Below are 26,147 nucleotides of genomic sequence, written 5' to 3'. Positions count from 1 at the left end.
TTTTTGGCTTCCCTTGTATATAAGTCTAAAGAACTTTAATGTTACCTTTTGTATAAATTTAAAAAAATTAAAAGTATTGTACATATATTGATTTGGAGCTTATAAGTATTATTTTAAATATATATTAAAATATTTTATTAACCATAAATGTCACGTATATATTTTTTTCTTTTTGTTTTCTTTCTTGTTTTTTTTTTTTTTTTTTTGTGACATTAAATCTGAAGAGGTTTTTCAATGATTTTAAATATCCACTTTAAACCGTTTCATATTTTAAAAAGAATGGAGTTTTCGTCACTTACGGGGAACAGTGCTGCCACAGACAATGTATGGACACAAACAGGGGTCACTGGGTCTAACGAGGACAGGTTTAGCACATTCCCTTGTAGGAAGATGGGCATTGGGCGGAAGGGGTGGACATCCTCTAGTACAATCCACTACAGCACTGCCGTTGTTTGCCAGGGCACACTTGCATACCATTGGTCTACAGCCCTCACTAACCTCCCACATCTCTCCTAGTTGCCGAATACGCTCTGGACCTATAATACACGCAGGTGCCGCTGGTGATGGGGGTAACTGAGTAGTAGCTAAAATTAGACAAAAAATGAGAGAATCTATATTATCACAAAATTACTATTTTTGAGAAGGTTATTAAGTACTGCATGTAATTCCAAATGGAGGAAAGTTAAAATTAAAAGGTGTATAAACTGTATCTGTAATTACAAGCCTGATTAAATAAGTAAAAGAAATCTAACATCACGCCAAACTTTAGGGAGTAACTCAACTTTTAATATAAAATTAAAAATTTTAAAAGTTTATATGTAATTTAAAACGTTTATATCAAAAAGGAAAGTTATTTTTTCATTTTTTCGCCTATTGAACGTGCCTCACGTTGAAAGTAAGATTACTCCAGAAAGAGTTCAAATATGAATAAATTTTTGAAACTTTAAATTCGAAAGTTTAATTTTAAAAAATTACAGAACGGAAACTCTGTGGAAAGTTTGAACAAAAATTTACTTTTAGGCTCTTCTTTTTGAATCATCCCTCTGCTTTCACACTGGGGTACAATACAACAGGGATCTTCTTCGGATGGTCCCCAATCACATCCTTCAAATCCAATATTGTCAACATAAGTCTGACAGCGATCTTGGCACTCGACATGATCATCTTCCCGACACACACATTTGTGTTCACAGCCCATATAGAATACTTCCCCAACTTCATATGTATGATTCTCCCTAAAGCAACCCCTGAATGATGTCTGCACTCCTATACAAAACAAGTAAAAACATATTATAAAATGACCGTTCATAAATGAAGTAAATGTTTGATTTTCAGTCTACAAATTTAAAAATGTCCAAACTTTTTTTTTTAAAAATGCCCTTAAACCTTAACTTCTCTGTTTGTTGTTAAAACATATTTTTAAAGTATGACATTCTTAAATAAACTTTTCATTCTCAAAAAATTAACTAACCGTTCAAATGATCGTCTATTTTCAATTTATATTTATTTATTTAAACTCCACACCGCTTTAAACATATTTCCATTAATTAGTTTTTAACTTATTAATAAAAACTAATTAAATTTTAAAAAATTAGTTCTGAAGTTTGAACGAATTTCACTGTTAGAATTTTAATTTTAAAATCTTAAAAATTTGTGATGATTTATTTCAAAAACAAACAAAAACAATTTTAAAAACAAACTCTCACCTGCTGCGAAAGTTTTAGCAGAAACTGTATTGCTGAAAGTTAATTCTGCTTCCTCTTTAGTACTATGGACATCTGCAGCAGCCTTGAAAAAATACAAAGTGCCAGGATTCAGATCATTTATAACTACTTCAAAATAATGGGGTTCGACCTTCTTGATGTCACTGATCGCTAGGAATCGTTTTGTCCATGTAACAGGGGAACTGTCGTTTTCCATTGCGTAATACCAGACTTGTAAAGGTGTAACAAACTTTAAAGCGTCCATATCTTCAAAGGTCATTCGAATTCTGACTGATGACGCATTCAGGGCTTCAACAGAATTGATCGTTATTAGCAGACCTGCAAAAGAATAAATAGTAGAAGTTGTCAAAACAAAAATGAGTCACTGCTCAGCACGTTTAGATTCTAAGCTCAAGATCAGATAATAAAGAACACATCACCATCACAGTATTCCTGAACAAATAATTCTAATTCTAGTTAATGCTAATACAAGAATAACTCACTTTCTATAGTCATAGTCACAACTTTTTCTTCTGGATCACATATCATCAGCTTGCAGCAGAGATCGTGGGGGTCAGGAACCTCCTTACAATCTCGATTTCCCGGTTGCAGCAAAGGGCACCTTGGCACGCAAGAAACGACGCCACGTGCTTCGCAGATACATCGACTTTCACAGTTGTCAAAGAATCGTTCTCCGATTTGGTAAGTGGCATTATTCATTTGGCAGCTGTCCACTGCAGTAGCATCACCTGGCAAAAAAGAACGATTTTTTAACCCGCTACTATGTCATTAACTCAAATGGTTTTAGAACAACTTCTGGCTTAAAAATTTCCTAATTATTCATAATTTTAAAATTTAATATTTCTCGTAAGTTCATGTTCATGTTCATATTGTTCATGTTTCCCTCCCAAGTTCCCTCCTTCCCATTCCAGGTTCTAGAAAACAAAATGAAGTTCTCATTTTGATCTTTTTCGCTTTCTTGTCCAAAGACTTTCTACTGAGTTTTGAGATACGATTTACCCGATCGCATTCGACTTTTTTGTTGGTATTTATCACGACGCGTTTTCTTCCTGGTACTGTTTCCAACCCCTATGAATTTGTACTTTTGTCTTTCCTGTTCCTTTTCTTCATTCTACAGTGGCCATCATTTTCCACACCGTATTTAAAAAAAAAAACTAGGTTCGATTCCCGTTTCCATTCAATCCTTGCAACAAAAAATGCATGGTTTCTTATAAACAAAATCGGTGTTCCTTCCCGCAAGACGGCCAAAAGGACAAAAGTTTCACCAAACTTACAAACACAATATAGTGATGCCTCAAGCATTAGTTGCCTCGACGAGATTTCTAAACAGACCAACTCAGCTTATTCCATAGGGAAGACTTCTTGATAGCTGGTAAGAACTTCAGCCACTTGGAAGATAAGTCGGAATAGTTAGAGCAGCGCCTATCAACGTTTAATGACTCATAGACTCTTAGTGTCCTCCCTGTAAGTTTGCAGAGATTTTCAAGGATCCCCTAGCGTCTATAAATTCAACTATATGAAAATTTGAGTGCTATTTAAATGTATTATTTTATTTTTAATTTTAAAAAAGTCGGATAAATCACAATAATAATGGACAGAGGTGTAACTGTGGTATGGCGAATGTGGCCTCAACCATACGCACTGATTCATCGTAGTTGACGAATGGAATTAAAGATTTAAAATAATTAAAGTTTCATTTTAAGAATATGATAAAGAAAAAATAATAGTAATAAAACAGGAACTTACTGGGATAACAAAAAAATTTGAAAGTTTTATTAGTTTTCATAATATCACTATTGGATGGATAGATATAGAAAGTGACTTTCCAGACATGAACAGACTTTCAGAAAGTCTGTTCATGTGTGGTTGGTCTAGGCTGAACGTGGACATTGACCATTTGGATCCAAAATAGAAGGTTCCTGAATTCCATAAATCTTCAATTTGCTAATAAAAATGTTGTATCGGGCCTTATCAATAACACTCGTTATATCAATAAAAACAACATTTACTAGTTGACCTTTGTGAACACAGTCAGTAATGTAATATGTTATTGTTGTAATAGGTTTTTTAGGAACGTCAGCGACTAACGACGTTCGTTCTGTTTGCTGAACGAAAAACCCGAGTTTCTGGGAGAAAAATCCATGCTATCATCGCCCGAGACCAACTAATTCAATCACGTTGTGAAAAAGGACCATAAAATTTCCTCCAGCCATCGACGGGACTCGAACTGAAGTCTTTTCCGCACTGTGTGGGAAGAACGACGATTCTACCAACTATGTACCCACGAGGGTAATACAGCCAGAGACAAACTGCCAATACACGGTAAAGTTAGTGGAGACGGATCTATCTTTGAGGAAGCCATGTTGTTATTGAGTCATGAAACGTTTCAGGAAGTTAAATAAATGCCTGTGAATTATAGTATCATCAAAATACTTGAAATTCTGTTGTGGAGAGAAATCAGTCTAATAGTTTTTTTATCGAGTCATAATTCTTCATCGGTCAAATAATTTATGACCACTTCAAATATTCGATGATGGTACTTCCGTTACATCCTTTACCTATATCTGATTTTATACTTCTACTAGTAATTATATAATCCTTAACCTCTACTATTTATCAGTATTAAGAATGCTCTTTTATTTCTAAATATGCTACAGCACATTAGTTACAATAATGATGATAACCACGCATGGAAAGATGAAACTTATTTGGCGCCTTGAAAATCGACACCGTAGGCAGTTTATTATGTTATCTATGATCAAATTCGAGCATAATCGTCTGCGTTTATCGGAAACTGTGCTTAGCATAAGACTGAAAATGATTATTCACCGAAATAACATCATCATTTCCCGTGGCACCGTTCAGCACCACCACCAGATGGCGCCAATAGAGAAAATTAAAGGGAAAAGAAAATGAAGTACTTCAATTTGACGAGTTGTTCTCAGAGTATTAAAGAACAAAACAGGAAGATATTAATATAAAATGTTTCCGTATCAACCTAGGCGTTTCTAAACTACACTACCTGTACATACCTTCTGAGATATCAATTTCCTTTCTTTCTTCGTCGGTCATTAGTTCTTTGCCTGGGGTTGGGATATTCTTTTCAATAACTCCTTCTTCCTCTACCATTTCCGGACTTTTCGTCGTTAACGGGTGCTCGATTTCGCTCGTGCTTTCAGGCTCCTCCGTTGTCATAGCAACAGAGTCATCTTTTACGGTGGGTGGGTCGACTTGCTTTTCAACAAAATCCTTTTCGTCCGCTGCTCCGTCCGAGACCTGCTCGATTATCTCCTGTTCTTTATCTCCAATTTCTTCGCCGGATTTACTCTGTTCTCCCGAACCTGACTTTAATAAAGGGACTTCTTCTCCTTCTTGTGCGGGGGATATTGGGTGGTCCGTTTCCACATCTTCAGCGGGTGTAGTGGGCCATTTGTCATCTGAAGTTACGGGTGGACTAGCTTCGGTTGTTACTGTCGTCAAGTCATGGGTTTTGTTTTCGTTAAATCCCCTGGCTGAAGTGAATTCTTCAAAAGGATTTTCCGTATTGGCATCTGTAAAACGCAAAACAAAATTTCGTTAATTTTTAACTCAAATAAGCACTTCAGACGAAAGGTATTCATCACAGTGGACATCTAAATTCTTGTTAATAAAATGAGTGCCACCTATTGTCCCAAGGGATGCTCACATTATAATGTTCGTGTCACTTACAGGTAGTTACTTCAGTTAACTGAAAGCTGAACACCAACATATAAATAACATTGTACGCCCCTTTATTTAAAAAAAAGAAGTTAATATTAATATTAAATTTGAAAATATTTTCTACAGATGCAAACGCACACCTGAATACTTAATAAATAACGCGTGTGACCATTGGTTTGCTGAACTTTCCAACTTTCTTTCTGCCTATACTAGATATCTTACAGGTTGTAACAAGTTATTAATAAATCTAAAATTAATTTTGAACAGGGCAAAACTTTCCACCTATCAGAATGAGGGTAGCGCTACCTAGTCCCTTACTGAAGCCAATGTACTTAACTTCTGTTTCATCCTAGCTCTCATCCTTGCGGTATTACAATACAGTACAATAAGAGGGCTCCTCCGTGCCGGATAGAGACGGCCACAGTTCGAATCTCGTCAATAACACCAGGAATTTTTGTGGCTTTTTTTCGCTAAGTGGCTGATTTTGTCAGCGTCAGGCAAGTTGCGTAGTTTTTGCTCCCGGAAACTCTGGTTTTTAGTCCAGCAAACCGAACTGAAGAGCACACGCAATTACAGGCACAAGATACTAATGCCCCACATCCTTAGATGCTTAGCGCTTAACATACACCTAACCTAATCATCCTTACTTCCATTCTCTTAGAATTCAGGTGGACCTTCTGAAATAAAGTAGAAAGATAAAAACTAACTTACTACCATTCTACTTTAACTTCTACATTGACGATCTCTGAGAATTTCGAATCCACCGGTTCATCGACTCCTTAGCAATTTTGCCATAAAAAGATCAGAATCTTGAACAATCTTGAATTTCTTCATATCAGCAGGACTCCAGGTCCCGATGGCATTTCTTACTTCTTCGGTTGTTCTGAAAACTTGCTACATGTATTATCTACAGTTAATTCTTGCTTGGACCATCTTTTTCGGACTCTCTTATTCCACCAGTATTTGGCTGTAGCATGGCAATTTCTCAATTTCTAAGCCGATTTCTAAGAAGGAGGAGATCTATAAACTTCTATGCAATCCATCAAAACTCTAAACAAGTGAAATTTGGAAACTAAGTAAAACGACAAGAATGAAAGTACTACTGTGAAATCTTAAGGGCCTGAGGAAAAAGACTTAAACTTAAGAAAAAGATAATACATATAAACGGACCTTGTAAAATGACGTCTTGTGGGATTTTTAGAGAACTTGGGTTCCATTTTCAATGTAGATAATGTTAAAAAATAAAAGTTTTTCGTAATGCAATTATTGTATATGCGTTGGACAGCAACCGCGTTAGCTTGCTATCTATGGGTAGTAGGGTTGGGAAGGGGCTAATTCTCTTCCACAGAACCATAAAAAAATCCTTCAGTGGTCAATATTTATAACATTTGAAGGAGTGTGTGTTCACTCTCCAATTTGCGCGTTTTTCGGGTGGAAAAACCCTGACTGAAGAGGCCTTTAAGAATTCCAACATTCTTAAAGAACTCTTTATTGTTAAATTTTCAACCCAAATGCTGAGCGCCTCTTTATTTAGGTCAATAAGAAGACGTTTCCGGACCGACGTTCAAAACTTTTTCTTCATACTGATGCCCCAAAGCCCTTCTGAAATTTGCCATCAAAGTTCTAAATAGTCCTTCATACTGTATAAATAGTATTTTAAACAGTGCTGCATTATACTTTATTAAAATACGATATATTTGTATTGTGATATTTGTCTTTATTTTACATTCAGCTGGTAACACACACCATATTTATATGAGTTACCTGTTCTGTCTCTCCGAAGTAATCCAGATTTTCCTTCAGATAAAAATGTCTAGATGCATTGCATCATTTAGGATGCCTGCCAAAACCGCAAAGCAGAAATATTTTGATGAGTTTCCGAAACAAAAACTTAAAATTCGCTTTATAGCTACAAGATGTGTTTCTTTTTTCCTTTTTTTTTTTTTTGGGATCATTGAGAATAGCTAAGGGGATCGAGATAGAGAGCCATATTGGAAGCGTTTTTATTTTTTTGTTTTCATTCACAAAGAAATGCGAAACCTATTAAAACACGTCTTATTTGAACTACGCTTAGACTTCGGACAACAACAAATAAAACTGTAAACTTGGGTGTTTCCAAGGAAACAAAAATTTTAATCAACCTCTAACAGCGTTACGGCATCTCACTTACAAGCAGACCTCAGCAGATACAGCATATTTTGACAAAGCCGGACAAGCAAAACACCGTTCCAAGTTTCAGTGTAACGATGTTCTACATTCTTATAATGGTTCCTGGGTCTGAGCAATATTGAGAAAGAGCGAGAGGAACACGAAACGAGGGCACTTTGACGGCACTAATCCGCAGATGGCGTCCAATGTGTTTCATTTTATTTATTTTTCTGCTTTTAGTGAGTTTGATTTTGAAGAACTCAGCTGTAGTTGTTTGGATAGATTTCACGGGGAAAATATCTCACTTAAGTTGGTATACTCCAGTCGCTTTTTGGGCCATAAAACCACAAACAACAACAACAACTCAGTCGCTGCCTTCCCGATTACTTATATCCTATGGACTTAAACTAAAATTTTCATGAGGAATGTGGAAAAATGGTCTTTATTTTTGAGTATTTCTGCATGAAGAAGGTCCTTAATCTTGGGGATTTACATGCTCTGGTTTACCACTGCCTTCCGCACCTATGTGTATGGGTCTGAAGCCGTGTGTATGTTCAGGGCATTTTGTGTGGTAGAAAAACTAGAAAAACTGACAGGGAGAAGTACACCTCCGCTTAACGCCGGCTAACTCAAACCGAAGTGAATTGGCCGGTTTTATAAGTTTCTTAAGGCTAAGATGGAACTCGAACCCAGACCTTTCCAAAGAGAAAGCAAACAACGAAACCACTATAGTGAGAGGTAAATCTAAAAAAAATACAATTTAAAAAATAAAAATTCAGTAAACAGACCCTCTAGACAAAAATAGTGCTATGTTGCCAACTAATAATTAATACAATCAATACAAACAAAATTGAAGAAAGTGTGAATCGTAGTCGCTAGGAAACATCAAACCGGTTTAGTTTCCTGAGGAAATATCCTTAGGGAGATAAACCAGTATTAAAAGGTCTTCACGAAACAGTCATATAGTGAGGTATTTCTTAATCGGATTAGGAAACATTAAATTGACACAAGTTATATTGTACATCTCATCAAGAGGAGAACAAACATACACTGTGCTGCCACTTTATTAGGTGCACCTACCTAGTAGCGTGCTGAGCCTCCTTTAGCCTTCAAAACAGCCTCAGTTCGTCTAGGCATGGATTGAACAAGATGCGGAAAACGTTGTGCAAGAATGAAGTGCCATGCAGACATTAGTGTGTCACGCAGTTCCTTGAGATTCGACGGAGGTGTAGGCCTGCAGCGAACAGCCCTTTCCAACTCATCCCAAAGATGTTCAATAGGGTTGAGATCCGCGGACTGAGCGGGCCATTGCAGCAAAGACGTCATTGTCATGTTATTGGAACCATTCCATAGTGATTCGGGCTTTGTGCACTGGCGCATTATCCTGCTGGAAGTAACCATCTGATTGAGGATAAACTGTCATCATGAACGGATGCACTTGGTCAGCAACGATATTTAGGTACGATGTGCCATTCAGACGTGAATCTATGGGTATCAGTGGACCCAACATTGCCAAGAAAACATTCCCCACACCATAACACTGCTCCCACCACCTTGAACAGTAGTCGTCAGACATGACGGGTCCATAGATTCATGTTATTTTTGCCAAATTCTGAGCCTTCCATCAACGTGATGCACCAGGAACTTCGACTCGTCAGACCAAGCGACTGTTTTCCAATCATCGATAGTCCAGTGCTGGTGTTGCTGTGCCCACAGGAGGCGTGATCTCTTGTTCTTCGTTGGTGACAAGGTACGCGATGTGGCCGTCGGCTGTTGTAGCCCATTCGCGACAAAATGCGACTAGTGGTCCGTTTCGATATTTTGTTCTGCGCACCAAGGTTATATTCTGACATGATATGCGACATTGTGGCCCGTCTGTTTGCTTGCACATGAGAGAGGTCCTCTGACTTCTCTCATCAACAAGCGATTTTCATCCACAGGAGTGCCGTTGAGAGGATGTTTTTTGTTCGTTGCACCATTCTCGATACACCCTTGAAACTGTGGTGCGTGAAAAGTTCAGGAGAACTGCCGTTTCAGAGATGCTTTGTCCAGCACGTCTTGCACCTTCTACCATGCCACGTTCGAAGCCCACGTTAGATCATTCCTTTTCCCCACTTGCTACGGTTTGTACGCTTAACTGATACTAGAAAGGTTGTTCTGCTGCATTTATATCCACAACTGTGGTCATGTGACTTGCAACGTTGTGAGACAAACCATTTGTGTGCACAACAGGGGGTGCATCTAATAAAGTGGCAGCAAAGTGTATATCAGGCATGGTTAAAATTAAGCTCACTGTTCAGTCTCGCTTAGGATATGTCCAAAGAGAGACTCTATGGAGTGGAATATTTTATCAGTTTGTGTCATTCGTGGTATAAACAGTGCAGCCAACGGTATTGCATTTTTCTCCGTGCTACTGCAATGGCCAGCTCAAATTATTGATTGCACTATGCAATGGGAAGTATTGGACAAATATGGAGATTATACTTTGTACTACGTACACGGGTACAAAGAGTTTTAAAAATTAAAAGTTTCGCCACAGTATTTTTGAAAGCAGTTTCAGATATAAATAAGTTTAAACAGTTAAATTAAATTATATTAAATTAAACTGATTTAAATAAAATAGTCAATTTGCTAATCAATTTGAAACTCCACTTTTCAAAATACACAGTTTCGTCCTCATGATTATGGAACATGGATTTGGAGCTAGTTAATTTGTAATTAATAATTATATCAAATAAAAAATTATTTATTAGTATTATAATAAATAATTATAAATTAATTCTTTATATTAAATCTTTATAATAAAGGAGAGCGTGGGCATCCAATATAAAAAAAAATAAAAAATATATTGGGCTAAGATTATATGTTAATGTTTTTTCAAAGGCTTGACTGCAGTCCATTAAACAAATTGAGAGCAAGCAGAACTTGCTTTTGGAATAATATCCAAAAACAAGTTTTTGCCTGTTGTAGATGTGTAGCTTACAACAGGTAAAATGCGTATATGCGCAGCTATCATTCACTAAGACATGTCTATAGTCATCTACAACTCAGGGCCATGTGACTTTTAAGCAAGCCGATACAAATAAGAAAATGTTTCCCATCTACCCTACGTGCAAAGTTTCAATAAGACTGTATTGCTGAGGCCCAAGACTTCCATTGATACAATTTCTTTTAGTGTTTGGTTGTGGTCGCTTCCAGGCTTCCATCCATCTTAATAAGGCCTTGTTTATGCTAGACAGTCTGGTAGCAGGTCTTGACACACACACACAACAGTGCAACGTGATAGATATGAGGATTGGTAAAAACACATAGTGCGGGTAAAATATAGGTTGCTTAACGGCTAAAATAAGCTTCTTTAGAGGGTACATTTTAAAATTTAAAAGCCTATGATACCTTAAGAATTGAACTTTGAGGGGTGGTAGCGTGTCGTTCTATTAATATTGAAACCTTGATCAGGTTTCAATATTAATAGAACGTGAATGTTCTGCGTACAAACTATAATTAATAAATGTATCGCTTGTGGCTCCATCTAGCGACGAATGTGGGAACTAACAATCATTTGAAATTTGAAGATGATAAGCAAATCATTACAACCATTAAACAGAGTTTATAAATACATACGTTAATTGCACTGGGAAGTCACACAGAGCGCGCTGCTTCGGAGTCTATTCCAATAACATTATTAAACTCGGACGAACGTGAATTAAGATTTTGGGCTCGTTAATTATGTCGATGTTTGGTTTCCATGGGAACTGGATTCCTTACCTTCGTTCTCGTTAGCGCCGTCGCATTTTAAAACCACGCAGCACGGCTCTTCTGCATGCGGTACTTCGACACATCTGACGTCCTCGCTGCTCCTCGTGCCTGCTGCCTGATAAGGAGGAAGACACCGATCCCGACATTCATCTTTGTCATCGCCTCTACAGACACAGCGAACACTACACTCCCGGAAAATTTCGTCCCCAACGTAGTACGTGTGGTTGTCTCTAGAGCATCCATCTGTAAAGAAATCAATTGAGGAATTAAGACAACAGAACGTGTTGGGACCCTGATGAAAACATTCACAGAATTGAAGACAGAAATACAGCTGCGAAAAGATTTTGTTTTTTGCTTATTTAAAAGAAATCTCCTTCTTTCTGTTTCTCGTGTATGCGTCCTTTCTGAAATTATTTCTTATAAACGCAATGACAGTATTAATGAGTAAAGTTTGTATTCAATTACAGATGATATTGGAGTTAATTTTTTTTTTTTTTTTAGTTTTTATTGTTTCTGTTAAAAGCAGACACCTTTTTTGTTAAGAAGGCGCTTATAAGAAATATATTGGTGGATAAAAGTTAAGGCGCATTCGAGTGTACTCACATTTCCTCCCTTTTCTAAATCGAACTGAGCGCGTGCGTATCAAGGTGCAAATGACACGAGGATCGTCCTGACTCTCAAATGTGGGTGGTTTTAATGAAAACGTCTCACACTACGTTACTCAGTTTGGTTGCGCACATCTATGTAATTTTTCATGGTCCAATGGCACAAAATCACGTATGAGCGAGCTATACAAGGTCGACAAATGGCCTACAATATCAGCTGATAACTGATATCGGTCCTAACTGCCAAATGATGCAAGTACATGAGAGTAAGCAACTTTCTTCGGAGTTTGCAGCTGCCTCAGAACAAAATATCTTGGCTATCAGAGTGAAAAATCTGCATGTGAGACAGCCCATGATTTGTGATCTTCTCATCTCATCGCAAACAAGTCAATTGGACTCAATAGGGAGGTCCAGTGTAAGATTCAGGAATAAGCATATATTCAGTCTGCAGTCCGATTATCGAGGCATATTCAACTAGAGAAAGTAACAGAGATCTGAAACCAACCCATAAACATCAGGTGAAAGGGTTGCAGAGAAGCTAGTATGATGATCTAGACAAGCATAATGCCCAATGCATATATATAGCGTACTCCATCTTGGAGAGAGGAACTATGATTTACAAGGACGAAATCTTTGAATCTTCTATGAGACATTTTAGGGGATGGTAAGCCACAGTCCTTCTAATTGAAAGCAATGCACCCCCTATAAAAACCGCAACAGCAGAAGACGTTCTTCATATGGAATGGCTGAATTTCATTGGCATGTATGGGATGTTCCGAGGAAACTAATTTTAACTCGTTGTAAATCATCCTAGGACTCTTGAATAGTCTCATCGCATGTACGCTGTACTAAATGTCCTCGCGGTTGCTGCAATGGTAAGTACCGCCGTCTTCCCATATCGCGTGGTAAAGACCATGGTACGAATCCCGTCTAAACGGCAGGAAATTTTTATCGGCCTTTTCATGATATGACCGAGTTAGTCGGTCGAAAGTTGCATATTACCTCACGGAAACTCTATCCCCTCCCCAAATACGCAAACTGACTGGGAAATGTGCGCAAATGCAGACACAATATAGTGACAGCTTTAATTGTTTTTGCCCTTAGCACACGCACACACACACACACACACACACACACACACACACACACACACACACACACACACACACACACACACACACACACACACACACATCATTTGCAGAAAGATAAAACAGGAATCAATGTTCTTTATATGATAAAAAGCTGATCGCTGACATTTTTGGCTTAGGTTGTCTGAGAAGCAATAGCCAATTACGAATAAGGAATTCGTTATCGGTGATATTGTGTTCAACATGGTTGAAATATGTCATGGCATCGCCTCTACTAATTTTGGTATACGAGGAGAAAATTGGCACGAATTAAAAGCAAGAGATTCAGAAATTGAAATGGAAATTTCAAGAAGTAGAACAGCTGAAATAACAAACACTGACAGTTTGGCACATGACTGCATTGGTAGAAGTTATGGAAAATACAACTCTCGCTAAATCAATCTACTTTACCAGAAAAATCGTTTAAATTACTTATTTCAGTAATATTCACATATGAACTCTAATCTACAGATGTTAACAGTCTAAACTATTTTCCTCATATACGCTTGACATGGCTGAACTAATTTATAAGGATGACATGATCCCTCTTCAGCCGTTATTGGTATTGCATGTCACGTGCATTTCATCTTCTACCAAATGTACTATAACCGCATATTTTATAAACGAAGTGAGGCACTACAGCCTCATACATGATTGACTTCCACTCTAAATTTCCTTGACTTTTATCAGTTATTTGCGGGAGTTAATTTTTACAAATTACCTCAAATTACGTACTTGGCTTTTACAGATTCCATGTTTCATTGTATCTCCTGTTCAACTATCCTCAAATATCAGATTAAGATTTTCATGAGTTCTGTTAATTTGAATGATTTCTAATTGAGAAAAATAAGTCGATAATAATAATAATCGATTAACAGAATTCTCCGTAGGATACTAAATGCGAATACTGTATTAGAAAGTCCTCTAGACTTAGCAATGCTCTCTTAAAATATAATAAAGTCGCTGTGCAAATGCATCGCTAAAACAAAAGAAAAAGGAAAGAATGAAATATTATCAAAAAGCGTGCTTCTAAACTGAAACTCCCTGATGGCACTGTTCATCGGGATGCTTACTGGAATTGGAGCTCAATTCTTCTGCAAGCTAGAAGGATAAAGATGATTTTCAAAAGAAAGGCAATGCATCGTGGAAAGAAAAGCTCTGAGAATATTGTGTACAAAATACATTCACACCTTACCTTCTGTGGACACGGTGAGAACTTCAGAAGACACTCCGAATTTCTTTGTTTCCTCATCTTCCCACACAGACACAGTTACCTCGTACACAGAACGAGGCTTAAGCTGCGTCAAGGTTACCAATGGCAACGTCCCAGCCTACGTAAACATGGAACAAGTTGTAGAACCTTTTTTTATTATTATTTTTTTATATTCAAAATTAAAAGTAAAGAAAGGAAACGCGGTCGTTGCTTTGTCAAAAGTTAGATTTGAAATTATTTTAAATGTTACAACAAAATTCCATTATTTACTTTCCATTATGAAAATTTTATAATTCAAAATCGTTGTCTTCAGTACCTGAATCGACTTCCATTCGGAGTCATGGTTGGTGCTGCTACCTATCAGTCTATAACGGACTATATAACCAGTCTGAGAATTGAGGGGTTTGAAATCGTCCCAAGCGACGGTGAGGCTAGTTGGAGTGCGTTCTGTAGCCAGAACTTTGGGGAGATTTGATGGAGTTTTGTCTGAAAATGAATTGAAATAATATTTCATCTACTGTATTAAGAAACGATTCTAAATACTAAAAGCACTTTAAAAGAATTTTTGTTTCTTACAGGTATAAATTTTCAGGAAGAAAATTCGATGACTTGAAATACTGTGATTCTTGAGGAAGCCCTCGTGTACACATCCAGAAAGGTAACCATTACAATACACTGGTATTTTGAATTTAAGCAACAAACAGTAGAAGGGACAAGAGATAAAAGAAAACGAGTGTTGTAAAATATATTCAGGGTATTTTGATGAACATCTAAGAAAGATATGAGTTATATACGAATAATCATACATAACGTACAGGAATTGGCACGAGCAAAAAACACCTAGAATTTATTGACCAATTCGTCCGCCATTTAGATGAGCGCTTATATACATTTATGCACAAAAGCTAAAGCACAAACAGTGAAAAGTATATAAATCAAACACGTTTTATTTGATTAAGACAAAACGTTAATGACTCATTCGTTTTAATGTGTCTTAATAACGCACAAAGACTAAACAAATGCCAGCTGAGTTCATGACTGTCGAAAAATGATGAATACATAATCCATGCAAACATAACTTGACAAGGCCTGTGATTTCTGTATATAGCAAAGCAGGCATGGCAGAGATCCATCATGCTGAGAAAAATGAAGACGCTAAAATGTGGTATAAATTTCCAGTCTTCTGTAAGGGCTGAGGCATGCTCAATGAAGAAATCAAAAATTAAATGATTTCTTTCCGTACTGTGGCATAACTACATATATCAGAGGAGTTTATAATTAGTCATATTAATCGTATGTATGATCACGTGGATTAAAACCGCCGTAAACTGAAATGCGTGCGCTACTAAGCTATCATATTGACCACTCGGCTAACTCAGGCTCGTGGGAGAGGGACATGGTCTCTTTAGGTCCACTAAGAATGTGCTGCGAAGATATGCATTATCATCGATTAAAAAAGAATCTGGGTTACAACACCCTGCGTGTTTTGTAACTGATCTCACAGTGGTGTCACAAGCCTACCGTGAGTGGCTTGTGATACCACACAGCGGTCGAACAACCAGCCAAAGGAGTACACCCATTCATGACGACAGTGTATCGAGAAAACCTCGACGTCTATCAACAAGACAACACGCCATGACACAAGGCCCGGTAGGTTGCTAACTAGTTTCAGAAATATGACAATTAATTCTCCATCGATGCATGGCCGCCCAGCTCATCCGATCTCAATACAGCAATTTTGGGACCTACTCGAAAAGGAGATTCGATGCTACAACCATCCACCTGACAATGTGCAGCATTACTGGACACATTGTGCAACACATGGATAAGACTATCACAGGACACCCTGCAACACCTTGTGGAGTCCATGCCAAGACGTGTACAGTCTGTATTATAGGAAAAAGGTGGCTCTACTAGATATTAAGTAGGTGTTGCTAATGCAAAGCCAGTGTAAATGCAAACTAGCGTAGAATATAAACAATTTACTGACGTATTTGTAGTACTCAAAAACCAACATTAAATATGGTTCACATGGGAAAAACAGGCAGTGAACCTCTTATGATACAGACAGCTTAAGGAAGATTCCCAGTCATGGTGCTGTGCGTTCATAATTGGACTGATCTTCCTTCAAAGAAAGATAATTAGATTACACTGATACCATATGATGGTTTTATACCGATTCAATATGGAATTGGGGTTTTATAAGGATTCGATACGGCATATTTGTCGATAAAAATGGAAAGTTATTTTCATGATTATATGATATTGTTAGAGATACAGTAATTCGGTTTGGGAGTAAACTAACTTGAAACACAATTTACACTAACACTGATCTCTGGAGTTTAAGTCCGAACCGTTCAAAATCTAATTTTTAGCACCCTTTTCATCTGTCACTCTATTATATCATTTCTTTTTTAAACTGCCAACGTCAACATTGGTACAGACCTGGACATTCGTGTATGACACAGCATGAATCGTGTGGATCCGGAACTTCTTTGCATGTGGGGTCAGTAAGTGAGCCGGGCTGAAAATGACATCTGTCTCTGCAGTCTGTACTTCCAGCAGTTAAGCAAATACAGGTGTGATGGCATCCTACGTGAAATTCTTCTCCTGTGCGGTACGACGTTGTACTGTTCACTATGCAGCCATCTAAAATGGGCAAACAGAAGGTGTTCTATCAAATTATTTTTATTGATAAATTTACTATAATATTATATGCATTTTCATCTTTTTATTATTATCTTATTATATTTAGCTGAAAGAATATCCAAATACGAAAATGATAGTTTTATTCTATTAGATGGTAAATGTGAGAAAGTTAAATGCTTGTAATTGTGAATTTTTGTAGATGAATGTCTTATTATGTTTACATTTGAATGCTATATGTGTCAATATATTTATATATATCGACACTTGTATTATAACTTTTATTGACACAGTATTTGTGTTAGGAATGGCATATTATACAAGGACAAGAGCTTATACGGCATCATCAGCCAAAAAAACCCCGTACAATCTCTTCTAATGATTCGTCTAATTCTTCCTTAAATTTATTCAAATTACCTATTCCACAACACAATGTGTAAATTTGTTCCAATGATCAATTATTCTCTGTGGCTGAAAGCAAATTTTCGCACATCTATGCACAACCATTCTTTTTAAATTTGTCTCCTCATGTGCCTTGCCAAGAAAGAGTACGAATGCCATCAGAATTTAATTTACTGAATGCATATAAAGCCTTGAACACTTCAGTTACTCCTTACAGGTGCCTAGTTTCCAGATGTTGCAATTTACAGAACTGCAGAGCTTCTTGATAAGAGCACCCTTCTGTGCCCCTGACAAAACTTGCTGCTCTTCTTTGAATTTGTTTCAACAGATCCCGTTTGAACAGATCCCGTGCGAAGAAGAGGGAGAAGATTATTTGGAAAAGTTCCTGTATATCATAGACGGAACCCAATAAAGCTCTAGCAACCTGTCTGTACTGCTTCGAGAATTTGATATCACGTTATTCCATTACCTCCAATTCTTTTCGTACTACATTGAGTAATGGCCCTATATTGTATTACTATTTCGTTCTTCATGTCACGATGTTTTGATTTTATTATTTTTTAACTGTTGACTGATTTTTCTGCTTTTAAAAAGTGGTTATAAAAAACATCATAAAAGTGACAGGAAATACCTACGTTCTGCATTAATAAAACGCATGCATAAAAAAATAAGGCAGTACGAATTATAGATGATCTGTATTAGTTTGGTTTTATTATAAATATATATCCACTTTTGTACCATGACTGGTGTAAACACATGAAGCGAAACATAAACTGAATGAATTCCATCCTCTTTTATTCTAGCAAAGGCTTCTTAAATGTAAAAACTGCTGATGCGCCCTTCATGTATATGTTAAAATTAACATATACAAAATATAGTAGTAGTAGTAGAAGCATGTGAGGCAAAAAAGCAAGTATATGAGCTTATGTAACGTCAGCCAGAAAAAAAAAAAAAAAAACAAACACAATTTCACACATCCATTCCCTCTAAACGTTTGTCCAGTTCCTGCTTCAATTTATTTAAGCTATCAACAACAACAACGACAGATGGAAGTTCGTTCCAGAAATCAACTACCGGCTGGCTAAAGGCAAATTTCCGCACATCTATTCTACAACTGTCTTTCCTCAATTTGAATTTATGTCCCCTCAGGTTCGGAATCTAAGCAAGCAGAAAAATCCCATCAGAATTTAGCGTGCTCATTCCATTCAAGGTCTTATACCTCAATCAGATCACCTCGCAGGTGCCTAGTCTCCAGACGCTGCAATTTCAGAACTTAAGCCTTTCTTGGTAAGATGACCCCTTCGTTCCCCTCACCAATCTTGTTGTCTTTCTCTGTACATGCTCAAGCAACTCTACATCCATCCTAAAATGGGGCCTCCAGACCTGTACGCAGTACGCAAGGCGTGGCCTGACCATTGCCTTATACAAAAGGATAATCACCTCATTTTCCCTACAACAAAAATTCCTGTATATTATTGACAATACTCAGTGATCCGCTCTATCAGTCTGTCTGCACTGGTCAGAAAATTTCATATCTGACTGCACAATTACTCCCAGATCTTTTCCATTTTCTACCACCCCAAGTGTAATACCACATAGTTGGTATGAGTCTCTGGGGTTACTTCTACCCATATGCAGTACTTTGCATTTATCAATGTTAAACTACAGTTGCCCATCTGCCCAATTTTTCTAGATCCTTTTGAAGTAACACTGCCATTACGGTCATTAACAACCCTGCCATTAACTATCCTGAGCTTTTATCACAGGAATCGTCTCATAACAATTTATATAACATTTGCATGAGCCGATGTATTGCGATTTTTATCTGATACGTATTTTCGGATGTGAACGTAGCTTAAAAATCAAACATAGACACATAATTAAAGAATGTTAGTACATAGTTTATCTACTAACATTCTTTACTGAAACGGATATGTAAGCTTCTGTAAAACGTTTAACCAGTGTCTCCCTCTATTGTCTGTAATTAGCATTTTGTATCAATATGACATTCCTTTGAAGTTTTAGTAAGATTTCAAAAAATAAAAAATAATAAATAACAAACCGTATATAATAAGCATCTGTCAAAAAAACAATGTTTTGGTTTCATATTTTCATATCATCTGCTGTAGAAACGGAAAAATAAGTACATAATTATTATATAATCCCTGTAAGAATTTTATATTATATATTTTTTGAGATTAATATCCCTTTGGGACAAAATGTAACTCCTCTCCCGCGTCGCACGCAATGTAGGAGTTTAACCATACATACAAGTAGTTGCGCCACTGGGATGCTATTTAATAATGGTTATTAATACTGTAATAAATATTAATACTGTAATGATACAGAACCCGTAGTAAACCTATTTTCGTAAATAAGTTCCAGTTCATAAAAAAAGAAATAAAAAATAAACAGAAAAGAAAGTTTTCTAAGCTAATAACTTAAATATATGGCATGAAGAACGTGCCGCCATCTACCGATAAAACATAACATTTTATGTTAAATTTTAATTCATCTTCAAATAACGTGCAAAACTTCATTCTTACCTTTCGTGTGAGCCATGGTAATTTCAAAGTCTCCATCTTCTTCTAACTTAGCAAAATATACAGTATTTGGCAGCAAATCTCTAATAATTACTGATGACGGTTGCAGATGCTGTAAAAGAGAAATGAGTGCGTCCGTAATTTTCTGCATTGCCATAGTTTATTTATTTAAATTACTTATCATTGCATAAATAAATAGTGATTACCCTAACAAACTAAGAAGTGGCCATATATCTTTAAGATATTAATTATTATTATTATATTATTTCTCCCTGATTGGGGCTTCCACCTCGTGATGGGTATTGCTACCAAGTACACAGGGTGGTTATTGTTATGTCTGGTGTTACTTTTGGTCAAGGAACTCTTTGACTATCCTACAGGTGTTCAGGTTTGCGAACTTCTGGAGTTCCTTGTACGTGTTCTCTGGGAGACCTATTACTGCTAGGCTGTTGTGTAGAGTCTTTGGCACCATACCTGTGGTTGACACGATGATCGTTACTTGTTGCATACGCCACATCTCTTTGTTCTCCTGTCTTACGTTCGTGTACTTCCTGATTTTTTCCTCATGGGTTTTCTGCAGGTTGCCAGTGTTTGGTACCGCTATGTCAATCAGATAGGTAGCCTTTTCTTTCTTGTCTACAAGAAGGAAAAGGCTACGGGTCTGTTGTGTGGGTTTATCTTATCCGTTATTATGGCGCGGTCCCAGTACACCTTGTGGGTTGGGGTCTCTAGTACTGCCTGGGGTTCGTACTTGTAGTACGGTACACTTTATTTGATCAACTGATAATTCCTTGCTAGCTTCTGATGTATTATCCTGGCTACCTGGTCGTGTCTATGAGTGTACTCAGTCTGGGTGATCACCTTGCATCCCGCGTTGATGTGTTAGATCGTTTCTGAGGCCAGGTGGCATCGTCGACATGTGTCATCGGACACTCCGGGTTCCTTAGCGATGTATTTTCTATAGTTTCTGGTGTTGATTACCTAGTCTTGGATGGCGAGCATGGATCCTTCAGTCTCGGGGAAGAGCGTCCCGCTCGTGAGCCATGCATTGGAAGCAGTTTTATCTATGTGATCTTGAAGGAGATCATTGTAGTGTCTGCCATGGAGTGTCTTCTCTGCCTATTTGTCTAGCTTCGTTTGTGCCTCCTGGTTGGGAGGGGCTCCTCGCTTAGGTTAAGTGGAGTATACCGCTTATCTATCTTCCTTATGGCCTGGTGGAGCGCTGCTGTATGTTCCTGGAAGTAATCCTTCATGTTAGCAATCGCTGTTTTCTGCTGCTCGATGAGATCTATCACGCCCCTTCCTCCTTCTTTCCGAGCAACTGTCAGTCTCTCAACGGCTGACTTCGGGTGGTGTTGGTGGCTCTTGGTCATCATTGTCCTTATCTTTCTCATGATATTCTCCAACTCGGTGTTAGTCCAATCTATGACCCCGAAGGAGTATGTTAGCACTGGAACTGCATAGGTGTTTATGGCTTTAACTGTGTTTCCTCTTCAGCTTTGCTTTCAGCAGGCTTCTGAGTTTCTGATGGTATTTTTTCGGTCACGCAGGCCTTAATTTCCTTGTGCTGTAACTGCTGAGCCTGCATCATCTCCAAGTATTTGTAGGCCTCTTCCTCTGCCATGGCGTCGATCTCTTTACTAGTCTGCAGCTGGTAGTTTCGGTTGACTAATTTTCCCCTGGTGCAATCCGTGGGTCTTGCATTTGTCTACACCAAATTCCATCCTGATATCATTGCTGAATTCTTCGGTAGCTGATGCTGGAGTTGCTTCTCGGTTCCCGAGTAGAGCTTGATGTCATCCATGTACACCAGGTAGGTGAGAGTGTACAGGTTCTTCCTTCCTTCTTTAAGGTTATATCCGTACTTGCTGCTGTTGAGCATGGTGAATAGCGGGTTAAGTACTAGACAGAACCACAGTGGGCTCAGTGCATCTCTCTGAAAGATTCCCCTCCTGATGGAGACTGGCTTGGTTGTGATGTTCTCGACCTTAATGATGGTACTCCATTTCGCCATCGTTTCTCCTAGGAAGTTTGTCACTATCGGATTGATTTTGTAGATTTTCAGCGCCTCTATTAGCCAGCTATGAGGAAAGGAGTCGAAGCCTTGCGTTAATCGATGTAGGCTGTGTACATGTTGGGGCGCTTCTTATAGGCTTGCTCTATAACGCGGCATCTATGGTTAATTGCTCCATCCATCCTTTTCTCAGTCGCTTGCATCCTTTCTGCTGTTCGGCCATTATGTTCTGGCTCTCCAAGTGGTCTGATATCTTCCTGGTTATGCAGCTGGTCAGGATCTTGTACATTGTTGGGAGGCAGGTGATTGGCCTGTATTTCGCCTTGTTTCTTGTATTTAGGCTTCAGATATGTGATTCCTTGAGTGAGAAACTTTGGGATTGTCTCTAGGTGCCTTATCATTCAGGTGAACTGCTGTGTCAGGTACTTGTGTGCTTCTTGTACCAGTAGTTGTGGACGTTATCTATTCCTGAAGTTCGCCAGTTGTCAGAGTTCTTGATCGTCTGTTTTACTTCTTCTTCTTCCCGAATCTCACGCTCTCTGATATCTCCTACGTACTTGGTTTTCTTGCGTTCTATTTATATCCAGGGGGCTCGGCTGTTATGTTTTACTTCCCTGCTCCATATGTTTCGCCAGAACTCCTCAATCGTCTTCTGGTCGGGTGGTCCATTCCCTTCTTTCCCGTTTTCTCCAAGACTCCTGTAGAAACCTCTTTGAGGTTCTTCTTCAGTGTGTCCAAGTACTCTCCTATTCTCTGATTTTTTGCCTCATGTTTGCTGTGGACGTTGTCTCTCTTGAGGGTGCTGTTCACTTTTCCAATCAATTTCTTATTCCTATTACCCCGTTGGTACTGGGTCAATTGGCCTATCTTGAGTCTTAATTCTTCTATCTTCTGCTGAAGTCTTCTTTTCCATGCTGGCGGTTCTTTCTGTTTCCGGTTCTTCTGCTGCTGGTCTCTCGTTTCTCTTCCATTAATCTTAGTGGCTGCTATGGCAGCACAATACACGGCTGTGTGGATGGCCTGCAGTGTTACACCATTGTTGTCGAGGTAATGTGGTATTATTTGCCGATTGAAGTGGTCTGTGACTCTCCACAATGTTCTATTGGGCCTCTGCTTCGGTATCATGTGGGTCTTGGTGGGGTCTATTCCTTCGAATTCTGTTAGGACTTTCTTCCACTCGTCATCTATTCTGGATATCATGACCTCGTCTCTTTCCATTTCAGCTGCTGTGGGCTGTATTTCTTCTTGCTCTTCCTCCTCTCGTACAGAGGTGGTATGTTATCCTCCTATGGTTCCGTATTGACCATATTCTTTATCCTTTGTAGTTGATCGCTCACGTCCTGCTTGATTTTTTCCAAGATTGCAGGAACTATCAGGTTCTTCGTGACGATGGTCCTTCTCTGGTCCGCTATTCGCTATTCGGTGACCTGAATATCCGGGAATCGTTCCAGCCACTTGGTATGTAGTCTCGCCCTGTACGTTGTCATATCGGTCTCCAGCTCTCGTTATTTCGTAGTATGCCTGCATGATGTACGTATTCATTTCGATGCTCCACTTCATGCGTTGGCGTTTTTTTTCCTTCCTGGGTGGTTACTAGCGCAGTTGCGCAGGAAGCACTTCCAGTTGGTGGGGCTGGGTGGTCGTGCCCTTCTCTTGTGGTAGCCATACGGGGACACTCGCTCCACTGTCTTCCTCGGGAGACCGTCTTGATTTTTCGAACCGACCCCCTCTGCCTAAGGCATGAACGGGAGTGACTTTATACTGTGCCATACTCGATGCAGTATGATTAATATTTCTCTGCGACATCATCCATCTATGGAGGTGGACCTGTTTAGTTTCGGCTTATGTCCAGTGGTAGTTCTCAGGAGTGACATCAGATGCACCACAATCTGCTTTAGCCGCCACTCTGACCTTGGGGTAGGTAGGTCCATTGAAGCAACTTTCGCGATGTGTATTTATTTATTAATTTTTTTATTACTATTAATTTTTTATTGTTATTCTCATTTATTACTATTATTATACCGGTCTCCCAGCGTGATGGAGCCGCGTTCGCTTCTGCCAAGGCGGGACTCGAACCAGGGTCCATCAGGCTGGTAGTCCAGTGTTGTAGTCATTGGTAGTAGTAGTAGCCATATGGTGCAAGGAAGCATGAGGCTTATGCTGCACCAGCCAAAAAAAATTTCTGAGTTACCCTGAGAGAGAGAGAGAGAGAGAGAGAGAGAGAGAGAGAGAGAGAGAGAGAGAGAGAGAGAGAGAGAGAGAGAGATAAACAGAGAAAGAGAATGAGAGAGAGTCAAAAGATGAAGGGAATCACCAATAAAGAGAATGATGATATCCAGCTCATATTATCTTGGAAGAGGATGATACCGAATGTTATTTGTATTAGTTTCACTAATCAGTAATGTATGTGTTAGAACCAAAGCAACTAAGGCTATGAGAAGTCAGTATATTATGCCTGTAAATTGCGTGATGATTTTGTCTGTTTGTGGACTGAAAAGCTCAATTTCCGGGAAGAAAAACCATGCAACTCTCGTCTGAGACTGACTAACTCAGCCACGTTGCGAAAAAGGCTATAAAATTCCTCGTGTCATTGACAGGAATCGAACGCAAGTCTTTCTCCTGCGACGTCGGGTGGACTGTGTTGCGGTGGAAGCTTCTACATGCGCGTGATCGAGCATGGAAATATAGCAGGCCATTGCAACCGCCTTGTTTGGAGGCTGCCAATTCCTTCAGTCCTATGAATATATGGCCCTTTCGGAGTACAAAATTTGATTAATAAAATACCGAAAATTAAATAATTCAATTCTTTTTTCGTAGTAAATAACATAAGTCCTAAATGATATTTATTATTTATTAGAAAAAAATTATACCTAATTTTCTATACTAAGTTTGCCGCATTGGATTTTAATTAGAAAACCACATTTCACCCGAGATTCTCTTATCAGCCTTCCTCCCCTACACCAAGTGGAAGTACCTTATGATCACAATCTTCACACTAAAATTAGAACAAAGAGTAAATATAGTTTGGTCCCAAAATGTTCTATATTCCAAGGTTAAACTGAAACCGAAGCTCTTGTCAGATTGCTTTCGGATTAGTTTCCATCATTTCTTCCAGATGGGGAGGAATTCTCATTTGGTGAGATGACAAATACGAGGATAATGAGCTTAACGTCAGCTTACAGAGAAAGATTAGCAGATGTTGCACCTAGATAAAAGCGACTGAATTTGCTATCGCACAGAGACACTGCAAATGGGTGTGCATCGACCAAGTTCCGGGTTCAGCTAAGTTATGCCTACGAAAGGCCCTCAGTTCAAGGTATATTCAGACCGGAAAATTCATAAAAGTTGCCAAGAAAAGGGGAGGGATAACTATGCATAACAATGACTATTCAGAAACCCCACTACAAATTAAAGATTACAGAGAGGACAAGAAAAACAAGAAATATGGCATCACTGTCACGATCTGTTCTATACAATGCGCAAAGGAATTAACTCGTGCAACGTACCTGGATGTGATAACTGAATAAATTGAACTTGTCATTTTGAGGAACAATTAATTTAAATTCACAGTTAAATTAACTTCATCCTAAAGTTGCGGGATGCTGTAGGCTTACCTCTAGGTTGGTCCATGCAGTGAATCCGCCCCTGTAGTCTGTGCTCAAGGATATGGTTGGATGAGAAAGCTTAACTCCATCAGAATGCCATCTTAGTATAACTGAATTATGCGTAACATCGGTTGCAACAACTGAAAACCGTCCTAAAGAAACGAGAATAAAATTTTAAAAATATATACACTGCTATCCTAAAGTTAAGTTAAACTTATAAAGTCTAAAGTGTCAAAAAAATGTGTACTTTATGAAATTCTGTTAAATCTTTTGTGAGACAGTATTATTATAAGACCTCAGTTCTGTTGAGCTTTAAAAAAATATCCCTCTTTTTTCATCACTCATAAATAAATTTATTGCCATCAACTGCAATTTCTATTATCAAAACATGTAGCTACATGAATGAAATACAAAACTTAAAAGAAATGTGAACATTCAAAGTACGTTAGCAGTGTTTCAAATCGAAGAATTATGCAATCTGTTGATTATGCAAACTGTAGAATTATGCAATCTGTTGAAATTAAACTATATCGGTTATTATAAATAACTAGTATCTATTTCAGCAATTATTATTATTAATATCAGTTTATTTCCGAAGTAATACCCCTTTAATTATCCAGCTAGGGGGAGGCAGGTTATATTACAATGTGAAATATAATCAT

General features: G+C 38.2%; 1 protein-coding gene across 2 annotated transcripts in view; it reads right to left on the bottom strand.

Annotated features, from left to right (window-relative positions):
* LOC150088580 (uncharacterized) overlaps positions 1-26,147 on the bottom strand; it is a 124,792-nt gene that overhangs the window by 19,458 nt on the left and 79,187 nt on the right. For both annotated transcript variants that reach the window (XM_090369582.1, XM_090369583.1), the window contains exons 2-12: positions 25,495-25,637; positions 19,870-19,978; positions 16,721-16,924; positions 14,592-14,761; positions 14,258-14,393; positions 11,337-11,570; positions 4,757-5,275; positions 2,207-2,452; positions 1,707-2,042; positions 1,015-1,266; positions 300-584 (exon numbers count right to left, since the gene is read on the bottom strand). In XM_090369582.1, the coding sequence (XP_090225708.1) occupies positions 300-584; positions 1,015-1,266; positions 1,707-2,042; positions 2,207-2,452; positions 4,757-5,275; positions 11,337-11,570; positions 14,258-14,393; positions 14,592-14,761; positions 16,721-16,924; positions 19,870-19,978; positions 25,495-25,637 (2,634 nt within the window). The remainder of the gene's footprint in view (positions 1-299; positions 585-1,014; positions 1,267-1,706; positions 2,043-2,206; positions 2,453-4,756; positions 5,276-11,336; positions 11,571-14,257; positions 14,394-14,591; positions 14,762-16,720; positions 16,925-19,869; positions 19,979-25,494; positions 25,638-26,147) is intronic.

Source organism: Mastigoproctus giganteus, chromosome 3, assembly GCF_048544385.1.
Source record: "Mastigoproctus giganteus isolate SK-2022 chromosome 3, ASM4854438v1, whole genome shotgun sequence".
NCBI classification, from domain to species: Eukaryota; Metazoa; Arthropoda; class Arachnida; order Uropygi; family Thelyphonidae; genus Mastigoproctus; species Mastigoproctus giganteus.
The sequence above is the reverse complement of the archived record's forward strand: the minus strand, read 5'-3'. Positions and strand labels throughout refer to the sequence as shown.